At 54.6% G+C, this 11392-nt stretch overlaps 2 protein-coding genes across 5 annotated transcripts in view; one reads left to right on the top strand and one right to left on the bottom strand.

Annotated features, from left to right (window-relative positions):
• The window catches only part of MAP4 (microtubule associated protein 4), a 109388-nt gene extending 101180 nt beyond the window's left edge, over window positions 1-8208 (top strand). The window contains exons 14-16 of the mRNA XM_007446145.1: window positions 4147-4228; window positions 5719-5831; window positions 7713-8208. Of these exons, the coding sequence (XP_007446207.1) occupies window positions 4147-4228; window positions 5719-5831; window positions 7713-7925 (408 nt within the window). The 3' untranslated portion in view covers window positions 7926-8208. The remainder of the gene's footprint in view (window positions 1-4146; window positions 4229-5718; window positions 5832-7712) is intronic.
• A 2596-nt stretch (window positions 8209-10804) lies between these two features.
• The window catches only part of DHX30 (DExH-box helicase 30), a 30864-nt gene continuing 30276 nt past the window's right edge, over window positions 10805-11392 (bottom strand). For all 4 annotated transcript variants that reach the window (XM_007446144.1, XM_007446143.1, XM_007446142.1 and 1 more), the window contains 2 exons: window positions 11237-11376; window positions 10805-11131 (listed from right to left, as the gene is read on the bottom strand). In XM_007446144.1, coding sequence (XP_007446206.1) covers window positions 10878-11131; window positions 11237-11376 — 394 coding nt within the window. In that variant the 3' untranslated portion in view covers window positions 10805-10877. The remainder of the gene's footprint in view (window positions 11132-11236; window positions 11377-11392) is intronic.

Here is an 11392-nt window from a genome sequence, read left to right as displayed (position 1 = left end):
CTTTTGGCTCTTTCCCTCTCCCATCCAGACATCCTGTTTATCATGCTGCTACTCTGTACCACCCTTAAGATCTGTGTTAGGGACACAGGTGACTGGGGCTCGTAGGGAGGTCCTGGTCTAGGGAGAGATGGGGTAGATCACCATTGTCATCTGGTATGTGGAGAACACACTTGCATTTTCCACGTCCCTGTGACAGAGCCCTGCCCTCACCGTCTCGCCCCTCGCTTCTCTCCCACCCCAAGAGGGAGAGAGCTGCCCTGTCCTGGTCTCCCTTGGGTTCATTCAGTTCCTTCTCCTCTCTTTCCTGACCTGGAATAAGTCCCTCTCTGCTTACCCTCTTCATTTTTAGGCTCTGTCCCCCTGCCCCCTCGGTGGTCATGTCATCCTGCCCATGGCTTACAGAGGGCCCAACCCTGCAGTTCTGCTGTGAGGGTGCAAACATAGAACACCTCTTTCTTCCCCCCCCCCCACAACTCCCCTACTGCACGTCCTTCCTGGTCATCTCCCCACCACTGGCTCTTCCTGGCGTGGGCAGAAACTGCATCCTTTGCACTCTGGTGGCTGGTTCTTGGTCAACTTGGAAGTTGGCCAGAGATCAGCCATCCCAGTGTGGGAAGGCAGAGGTCGGGGAAGCTTTTAAAGGTAGTGTCTGGTTAAGGTGAGAAAGATCCAACCCGTGAAGGGCGCAGGTAGGCACTGGCCCTAGCTTTTCCTCTCAGGCTTTGGCCTAGATGCATACAGAAGGTGAACAGGGATTCTGAGGGAATTGGGTTGTGTGCGTGCGTGCGTGCATGTGTGTGCGTGTGTGTGTGTGACACAGAAATGCATTTATATATGTTGTGTGGTGTATGTCAGAGCTCTGAAAATAGTCCTCGTTTATCTGTCACCTAGTATGGTCTTCCCACACTGCCTACACATGACTTCAAACAAGATTTTTTTGGTGAGGGAATGTACTTTTTAAAAGAGTTTTCATTTTAGGAGGTTTCCTTAAACAGCAGAGCATTAGGAAAATGCCTCTGACAGTGTTTCCAGTGGGAAGATGAGGGTAAACAGCCTGGACTATGGCGCTGTCCTGCCTTCCATCAGCCCCTCCATAAAGCCACCATAAATACACCTGCGTATAAGAAGGGTGGCCGCCAGCCATAAGCATCTAACCGCATTCCCCCACAGGGCCCCCCTTACCCCCAGAGAGAAATTCTGGGGTTACCACAGGGATTCGTGGCTTGGAACAGGATCCTGGTCAGTACTCCCCACATGTCCCCATGTACACATAAACATGCCTCTTGTTGAGAACTGAGAGGCCATCGGGTGAGAACATAGCAGCTAATTCTATGGCTGATTCCAGTTTAAATGTTGCAGCAGTTTTAGTTCCATTTCACCCTTGCAAGGAGGGGTGTGTCTGTTAATGGGTTCTGAGACCTGTTGGCAGTGTCACTTCAGTAGCAGTATTGACACCTGCAGCAGCCTGCAGGACAGGGGCAGATCACGTGAGCACACGGCGGGAGCGAGGTCCGGGAATGCCGGGTTGGTGGTGAATAGGCTGGTGCTGGCTGCCAGGCGTCACTGCGGGCGACTTTGGGGCTAGCACGAGAAACACACGTCCTAGGCCAGAGCAACAGCACGTGGCTCCCTAAAGCCGAAGGCCGGTGGCTAGGGGAGCGGGTTGGGGGTATCTTTTGGAAGCGGATTGTGGCTCTTCTATGTACCAGCCTGGGAAGGCAGAGCTTGTCTCAGAGGCTTTGTTAACTTAGTGAATTTACTTATTTATTTATTTACTTTATTTTTGGCTGACTTGGGTCTTCGTTGCTGCACGCGGGCTTTCTCTAGTTGCGGTGAGCGGGGGCTACTCTTTGTTGTGGTGCGCGGGCTCTAGGCCACGCAGGCTTTAGTAGTTGTGGCTCGCGGGCTCTACAGCGCAGGCTCAGTAGTTGTGGTGCAACGGGCTTAGTTGCTCCACGGCATGTGGGATCTTCCGGCCCAGGGCTCAAACCCGTGTCCCCTGCATTGACAGGCGGATTCTTAACCACTGTGCCACCAGGGAAGTCCCTAAAACTTTTAATTATAGAAATTTTCAAACATATACAAAAGTAGAGAAAATGGTAATGTGAATTGGATGTACTTTTTTTACCCAGCTTCATTTATTAATCTTTGTGGCCAGTCTTATCTATAAATGCCCACCCCAGTTATATTGAAGCCAGTTCCAGTTATATCTTCTATCTGCAAATATTCCAATATGTAACTTTATTTATTTATTTATTTTTTGTGGTACATGGGCCTCTCACTGCTGTGGCCTCTCCCGTTGCGGAGCACAGGCTCCAGACGCGCAGGCCCAGCGGCCATGGCTCACGGGCCCAGGTGCTCCGCGGCATGTGGGATCTTCCCAGACCGGGGCACAAACCTGTGTCCCCTGCATCGGCAGGTGGACTCTCAACCACTGCGCCACCAGGGAAGCCCTCCAATATGTAACTTTAAAAGATAAGAACTCTAATATACATATGTATATAATATAAAATCCCATAGCATGTTAAACAGGTTTGCTTAATCAGGAGACAAGTAAGGTCCGTAAGTTGTGATTGGTTGATTTGCATCTTATAATCTTAGGTTTTTCTTACTCTACAAGTTCCCTGTTCATTTTTTCTTTTTTCACGGTAATATTTTTCAAGAGTAAACTGAGTGGTTTGTCCTAAAATTTGGATTCTGCTGAGGATGTCCCCATGGTTTCACTTAACATATTCATTGGTCCCACAGTTTTCTTTTTATTTTATTTATTTATTTTATTTTTAAAAAATATCTTTATTGGGGTATAATTGCTTTACAATGGTGTGTTAGTTTCTGCTTTATAACAAAGTGAATCAGTTATACATATACATATACATATGTTCCCCTATCTCTTCCCTCCCTCCCACCCTCCCTATCCCACCCCTCCAGGCGGTCACAAGCACCGAGCTGATCTCCCTGTGCTATGCTCCCTGTGCTATGCAGCTGCTTCCCGCTGGCTATCTACCTTACATTTGGTAGTGTATATATGTCCATGCCTCTCTCTCGCTTTGTCACAGCTCACCCTTCCCGCCCCCCCGCAATATCCTCGAGTCTGTTCTCTAGTAGGTCTGTGTCTTTATTCCTGTCTTACCCCTAGGTTCTTCATGACACTTTTTTTCCTTAAATTCCATTTATATGTGTTAGCATACGGTACTTGTCTCTCTCTTTCTGACTTACTTCACTCTGTATGACAGACTCTAGGTCTATCCACCTCATTACAAATAGCTCAATTTCGTTTCTTTTTATGGCTGAGTAATATTCCACTGTATATATGTGCTACATCTTCTTTATCCATTTATCCGATGATGGGCACCCACAGTTTTCTTTAGATTGATTCAGACTTGATATTTTTCCCCACATTTTTGCAAGACGTTCATAGGCAGTGGTCGTGTTTCTGTCAGGAAACATAATGTCTCACTCTTCTCGTCGTCTCGCTCCTCGTGATGCTGGTGGCTGTTGATGCCCAAAACCACGTGTTCAGTGAAGGTGCACTGTGGTGAGACTCTAATTCTCCTGTCCCTTCTTCATTTATTGGCTGGAATACATCTATAAAGGGAAACTTCCCCTTATCAACTATTCTTTTTTTGAGGACTAGGTTCAGCTGTGGCACACTGTCAGCAGATGTGTGGACTCCACACCCTGGCCAGAGAGAGCCCAGCCGTGGCGAGTGACCTCTGTTGACTCCTCACAGGTCATCTCAGGGATGGCGCAAGATGAGCCTCTCACCGTTGCCGAGGACACGTGGTGGCTTGCTTTAGCAGCTGCCAGATCTGTGGCTGGGAAAAGTGCATTTCCCCAAGCTCCTATTTAGGGAGAATTGCAGCCTTGTTGGAAAGATGAGCCAGAGTAGAGGCTGCTGTTTTGATGGTAGTAGGTATGCTATAGATGATGATTGAGCACATGAAGTGATTAATGTAGAGCTGATGCTGAGGTCCCTTCAAGAGATGGTATGAAGAAGAGATGGAGTGAGGTTAGAGCCAGGGAAGCCTTTGGAGAAGGTGGCCTCTGACCTCGGGTTTGGAGGCTATAAAGAGAGCATGGGTTTGGACCTGGCAGTACACCCTCTCTCTCTGAGGCAGTCATTTTTTTGTGTGTTTTTCTCCTTAGGTTCAGATTCAGAATAAGAAGGTGGACATCTCTAAGGTCTCCTCCAAGTGTGGGTCCAAGGCTAACATTAAGCACAAGCCTGGTGAGTGGGTGCCTCCCTTGTCCCAGGTTTCACCTCTATGTCTCTGTCCTTCCATGAAGATTCCTGGAGCCACACACCCAGGGCACAGCAGTAGAAACAACGTAGTCCTCAGTCTCTGTCAGGGAGGGGGGATTCTGGGCACTAACCTTTTAGTTGGAGGAAGAACAGTGTGGAAGGTTTGCCATTTGCACCAGCAGCGTCTTGAGGATCTGCTGTGTGCATGGCACTTTTGACCTAGGCCTAGGGGAAAGGTACACTATGGGCTAAGAACCCTTCTCAGCCTCCCAGGCAAGCGTTCAGGAGCTGGTGCTGAAGGAGCTCTGGAGAGTGGTGGCCGGGCCTTGCCTGTCAGACTCAAGAGCAAAGGCTATTCCCGAGCAGTGAAGCATCTACCACCAGCTCCAGCAGGAGATAGGGAGCCATTCAATAATGCTGCCTCGACCTGCCCATGTGGATCTTGCCACTACAGCAATGCAGACTCTCTTGCCAGCAGCACAGGTGGCCTGGCGCCCCCGCGGAGGCCTCTGAGCCACTGGCAGTGTTGTCTGAGCAGGGCCTGCATTCTTGGCTCGGCTGTACCCTAAGAGCCTCGTGTGTCCTGGACCCTGGGTCGGCAGCAGATTTGGGTCAGGGCCGTATCTGTAGCGGCAGGCACACTGGCTGACAGGTCTGGTGTCTCAGAGATCAGTCGCCACGCCACGGGCCAGTTAAGGTGAAGGCAAAGAAAACTCCCTTCCCTCTCAGCAAAAAGTGTCATCCATTTTAGAATGTTCTGTGTTCTGTGTAAAAGGATCAAAACACTTTGGCCCTTAACTAACCTTCATTTTTCCTTCTATCTGGAAAATCCACTCTTGTGAGATACCTCCTTCCCTAGTGACACTGAGTGACTTGAGGTCCAGTTTTTGCAAGGGGCCAGAAATCCAGTGCGTAGGGTACCTGGAGAATTTGGCAGGCAGCTAGGTGTTGAGGTTGGTGATATGAGTCGAGGAGATGGGAGAATGAAGAAGGGCTCAAGGGAAAGCCAAGCTGAGGGGCCGGGTGGCCAGTGACAGTGCTCTGGCCCTTGATCCCGTGGCCTCACTCTGGCTGAGCTGTGAACGTTGCCTGTGTACAGACTGCCTCCCCTCTGCTCCCGCCTCTTGCCTTCCCTTCTTTTCATGACAGTGAGATTCAGTTAAACTGCTCACCTAGACCATATACTCCATCCTGTGAGTCACTGGCTCGCTGGTGACTTTGAGCAAGTCACTCCTCTCCTCCAGGATCAGTGGTGGCAACTGGAAAACCAGGATTCCAGGATCCGGACCCTGAGCATCAGGGTGTTTATGAGGCTGAAAGCATGTGTTCACTGTGCCTCTTCCTTTGTCCTCAGAGCAGGTCACTTTTTCCCCATTTCTATACTGGGCACATCCCAGTCCTTGGCCAGCCTCCTGGCTTTGCCTGTAGGGGTATTTCTCTGCCACCCACAGTGACCCATTTCTTTTTGGTTCCAGGTGGAGGAGATGTCAAGATCGAAAGTCAGAAGCTGAACTTCAAGGAGAAGGCCCAGGCGAAGGTGGGATCCCTTGATAACGTGGGCCACCTGCCCGCAGGAGGTGCCGTGAAGGTAGTGAGTGGGTCCTGGCGGGGACACAGCTGGGGGGTGGGGCTGTGCGGCTGGAGTCTGGGTCCCAGCAGGTGGGCACCTGTCACCGCCCCTCAGTCTCTTCAGGAGTCATGTTTCACCCGCACCATTGCTGTTTCCATCGTCTGTCATCAGTCTTGAGCGAGGCAGGAGAGGTGAAGAGGCCCCAGCCCGGTCACCTCTCACCTGTCCAGCTGGAGACGGAACGTTCTCCTGAGAGCAGTGGCCTGCCTTTTTGAGCCCATCTCAGCCATGTTCAGAGGGACAGGGCTGGAGTGCAGGTCCCCACAAGGCCGGGGTCTGTGTGGTACGGTTCTCGCAGCACCTCCTGAGACGGGAGTGTTCGGTACCTGCTCTGTGTCGGGCTCTGTTCCGGGCCTGGGAGCGGAATGGCACATTTTTAGCTGCCCACGATGGCAGGCCCGGCATCCACCCCCTCTGGAGGCCTGCTCAGGCCGGGCTCTGGAGAGCACTCGGGCGGCGGGCTTCCCATCCTGGTTGGGCCTCTCCTCCCTTCCCTCCCTCTCTTCCCTCCGCGCTCCTTCCACAGTACCGTGAGACCTTTTGTCTGCCAAGATGCTGTCTGTCCTTTGTTCCGTGTCATCGGGTAGCAGGACCGTGGGGGCAGCGCCTCCCGGCTTCCAAGCCTGAGGGTGGCTGCAGCTGCTCAGGGAGGGGTGGGCGAGGGAGAGGGGACCTGAGCAGTGCTCCGGGCCTTCCCCTGCATCTGACCGCGCAGCGCGGCTCCATCCCAGCCCACACTTCTTCCCACCCCCCTCAGTGCTCTGTTCAAGCCCAGACTAGCTCCCTCTGTCGCAGCCTCTCAGGACATGCTCCACACCTTGTGAGGAGCCGTTCTCTGGTCAGCACCCCAGGGAGCATTAACTTGGGTGTAGTCACTTGTCCCCAGCCACAAGACGAGGGCTCACGCCTGGGCCTTTCTGACCGCAAGTCTTTTCTTTACTCACATCACCTCCCTTTCTTATCACTTCTGGAACCATTCTTCTAACACAGAGGCCCTTTTCTTTCACTGCTCTGATTTCTCCTGTTGTCGCCTTTGGGCGTTCCCAGCACAGGTGTGCCAGCTCGCCAGTGCCTCCCAGCAGCCCTCCCTCTTGTGCTCTGGACTCACACTGGGTGTCCACGGCCGCCACAAGGCCTTCCTCGCCAGGCCCCCACAGTCTCCCTCACACCTCCTTGGACACCTTCTTCCCTCCTCTGTGTCCCCAGGCCCCAGAAAGGTGCCCAGCACAGAGGAGGCCTGTGTCAGGGGCGCATGAATGATGGATACACGGGCAGCGCTGCCCCAGGAATGGCCGGGAAAGCCTCTCTGAACACTTGCGTGTGCAGGGAGTGCCCTGGGATCCCTTAGGTCTGAGGTGGCAGCCTGCACCCCTCAGGAACTGGTTCAAGCTCCCGGAGCTCCCTAGCCCTAGTGGCTCCAGACCCACAATTTGACATCATTGTTAGCTTTTCTGCTAACAATCTGCTGTCATAAGTGTTTTGATCTGGCATCAGCCTTGTTGAGAAGCCAGGCACCTTTCACCTCTCATGTCAGAGGCTTCACGAAGCCTTTCGTCTCCCAGAGGAGGCTCGCAGAGCGTGTCACTAGCCAGGCTGCACTGCTTTACTGCCCCAGAGCCTGAGTTCTTACCCAGCACCCTGCCACCCAGGCCAGGAGTTGGTCTGGTGGGGGTGGGGGGGCGGGGGGACACCTGGTCTAGACTCCCAGGTGACTGTACCTTGAGCTAATGGGGAGCAGCAGCAGCGGGGGTGGGGACTGTGTGTGAAACCCACCACCATCACCATCCCACGCCCTCCCCGACTGACCCTGCACTGTCTCCCCCACTGTTTCATTTGTAGACTGAGGGCGGTGGCAGCGAGGCCCCTCCGTGTCCGGGCCCCCCAGCTGGGGAGGAGCCGGCCGTCCCTGAGGCAGCGCCTGAAGCTGGCGCCCCCACTTCAGCCAGTGGCCTCAGTGGCCACACCACCCTGGCAGGGGGTGGTGACCAAAGGGAGGCCCAGACCTTGGACAGCCAGATCCAGGAGACAAGTAAGTGGCTGGGCTCGGCCTAAGGGCCAGCCAGGGGCCCTGCCACTGGCTGCAGATTGAAACTCCTTTGTTTTCTGACCGGAGTGTGGCCTGAATTTTAACGAAGCAACCTTTTATTTTCCAGGCATCTAATGATGACATTCTGGTCTCGTCTTCTGTTCCCCGTGTTCCCCTTCTTGTCTCCCCCGTCACCCTCTCCCTTCCCTCCTCCTGTGTCACTGCAGATTGAGACCTACAGGCTGACGTTCCGGGCAAATGCCAGGGCCCGCACCGACCATGGGGCCGACATTGTCTCCCGCCCCCCTCCACTTCCCTGGCGGCCCCAGCTCAGGCACCTGGGCCCCTAGCTCCCTCTCCCGGGCTGCCCTCTAGGCCCCTCCCTCCCTCCCTCCCACCTCACTTGCCCAGGGTGGCAGCAGCCCCGCACCCGTGCTCCCTCCACTCCCAGCCCCAGACCCGGCTCCCTGCTTGGCTCCCCCGTCCTCACCATTGCGCCGCTGCTCCGCGGAGAAGTTTGGGTGGAAAGTGGGGTAGGGGAGGCTAGTTCAGGACCTCCTGGGATCTGGGTGAGGGGAACCGGAGTCCAACCTCCTCTTTGTTTGTTTGGGTTTTTTGGACCAAACCCAAGAGAAACTGACATACCCTCCCTCCTCGCCGGTCCATCTGGAGGGAAGAGTGGAAGTGGATGTCCCCGTGACGGCTGGGTGCTGACTGCGTACCCTGGAGCCTGCTAAGCCACTGCCTCTTCCTTTGACCCCACAGTGGTGCCCACCTCACAGGTGGTGCCAGGCACCTCTTGCTGCCCTCCCCCAAGTTAGTCAGGGGCAATGCTGCCTGTCCCCGCTGCTTCCCATACCTACCTAGCTGCTGTCACACTTTATCTTTTTTTTTTAATAACCTGAAAACCGGTGGAATAGTTTTGCAGGTTGAAGCCATGTCTGAATGAAAGTCGTTGGTAGGTGTTAAAGGAAACAGGGAGGGGAGATCCTGAAGCCTCCAGCTGGGAGGTGAGGCATTGGAGGCTGCCCTGCCTTGGGCAGCTTGGGGCCCCGGCCCCGGAGGTGGTGTGGGCAGGGCAGGTGCAGTGGGGGGCTGTGGGCTAGAGGGCAGGCAGGGACCGCTAGGGGCTGGTCAGAGTGTGGACTGGTGGTTCTGGCATTTTGTGTGTATGCTGCTTTTCTTTTCTAACCAAGAGGCTGGTTTTGGCATCTATGTCTGTCTCATTCCCTGGGATCTGGTGGGAGACAAGGTCGGGCTGGAAAGGGCCATGGAGGTCAAATTCCTCCTAGCCTCCAACCTAGGACACTCGAGCCCTCAGTTGCCAGGGAGCCTGATGTGTTCAGAACTCATGTGGATAGTGGGGAATCAAGCCTGGAAATTTAAAAATAAGTACATGAGATGGGCCATCCAGGCTCCCTTATGGCCTGACTGGAGAGGGGAGAGAGGAGAGGAGAGGCCAGCCTAAGGGGTGTGTCCTGGTTAGGCCTGGTCTTGGGATGGCTGCAATGATAAGTCCCAGGAATTGTATTGACACGAAGATTCTTATTGCACTTGTATTTTTTGTATTAAAGTTTGCATGGTTTCTAATAAAGGATTAAAACGTAACAGTTTGTAGTGAAATGGCCTGGGAGTCTCCAAGGCTTCTCCTCTGGAAGAGCATTTTCTGCAGTGCAGACTTGGCCCCTCACACTCCCCACCTCCTCCTCTGGCATCCCTTGGCGCTGAGAAGGTGGGAGCTGTTGACCTAGGGTCAGATTTGAAGTCCATGTAGAGGGAGGGTGTCTGGGCTGGGCAGGTGCTCTCCCTTTCTGAGGTAGCATTTTCTCCGGGGAGGTTCGACACCATCTCCCCAGCTCCCCAAGCACATACCAAGAAATTGCAGGGGCCTTGTGGAAAAAGCGCTCCCAGGGCCAGAGACTGTCCACACAGTGCTTCAACGGCGCCAGGGACATCAGGGCATCCATGTTTTGTCTGCAAGAAAGGGTGAGATGAAACTGGGAGAACGCAGTGGGAGGTGGGGTGCTAGATGCAGTGGGGTGACAGTGCTGGGCCTAAAGGTACCTGCACCTGTGTTGATGCTGGGGTGGACAAGCAGCTCTCGGTCCTTTTACTCCGTTGGCCAAAGGTAGGGGTGGGAGAGGTGACCCTGGCGGAGAGCACTCTAGGGGGTGCTGGAGTGGTCAGTGTTCTGAAAGGTGGTTTGGTCACAGCTCCCTTGAAGGGTCCCACAAGCCAGAGAAGCTGAGAAGGCCGCCCTGACAGACAGGTGGGTGGGACCAGAGGCCCTGTGTGCTGTGTTCTATTCTGCAGCTGTTGGGGCTGGAACGTTTCTGTACTTCCCCATTTGCTTATGGCTCAGCCGCTAACCATGTTGATCTGTGATTGTTGTTATGATTTCCAGAGTAAAGCTCATATTTCCAGAACAAATAAAGCTCGTATGTCCCACCACGCAGGCCCTGTCTTCTGTATATGTCCTGGTTGTCTACGTCTTCAGCATCCGAGGCCCCCACAGCCCCCAGCTTGTCCCCTCGCATTGAGGGACTGGGGTGCAGCGTGCAGTCTTGACCTCAGCCCCTCGTCTGTGAATCTGTGGCTGTGACCAAAGGTTAAGGCTGCTTGTGGAACTTCTCCCTCCCCCGTTTGCCTGGGTTAGCAAGTGACAGCCAGCCAGAGATGATCCAGGCTGCGGGCCCTGCCGCACGCGCACGGACACTGCCTCCCACCGCGGCTGTGACAAAGACAACTAGACTGGGCCAAGCAGCATAAGCCAAGAATCCGCATGAGTGGTTCAAGCTCCTGAGGGCTGGGTTCTAAGCCCCTTGCTCTCCTAAGACTTTGGGGCCCTCCCTTCTGAGCCTTCACTCTTCCTCTTGGTTTGGGGAGCCCCAGCGGATAGCGATGCTCACAAGGGATAAATAGAACTTTATTTTAAATAAACATTTGCACTCTGTACATGGCCCCAGCGGAGACGGGGCTTAGTCGTCAGCTGTCTTGCGCACGTCAAAGCTGCCACAGGGCCCGCGCAGCAGCTCCGCCAGCAGCGCAAGCAGCTGCCCGTGCTCCTCCTGCACGCAGGGCGGCAGTGCAGCCAACTCGCTGCGCAGGCTCCGCTCCACCATGCGGCCCAGGGCCCGGCGCAGCTCCCGCAGCAGCCGCACGGTGCGTGAGTCGCCCTCCAGCCGCAGCAGGTCGCTGTCACTAAGGGAGATGGTGGCCCGGCGCCCATCATCTAGAGGAAGGGAGAGACGCGGGGAGCCCGGGTGAGTGAGACCGGACCCCTGAGGAGGCAGAGCAGCCGGAGAAGCGGTGGGGCAGGAGGTGTGCAGGTACCCACCACGGATGTGGACATCCCCGTCAGTCAGTAGCAGCACAGCTAGTGGGTGCACCTGGGAGGAGTCCCGGACAAAGACGCTGCCGTTGGACTTAACAGCCATGAAATACGTCAGCCACCGGCTCCGTAGCCGTGTGGCCTCCCTAGGGAACAAAGAGC

The sequence above is a fragment of the Lipotes vexillifer genome, unplaced genomic scaffold (genome assembly GCF_000442215.2).
Source record: "Lipotes vexillifer unplaced genomic scaffold, Lipotes_vexillifer_v1.1 scaffold491, whole genome shotgun sequence".
In the NCBI taxonomy this organism is placed as follows: Eukaryota; Metazoa; Chordata; class Mammalia; order Artiodactyla; family Lipotidae; genus Lipotes; species Lipotes vexillifer.
Note: the sequence above shows the minus strand (reverse complement) of the source record. Positions and strands in the feature narration are given on the sequence as shown.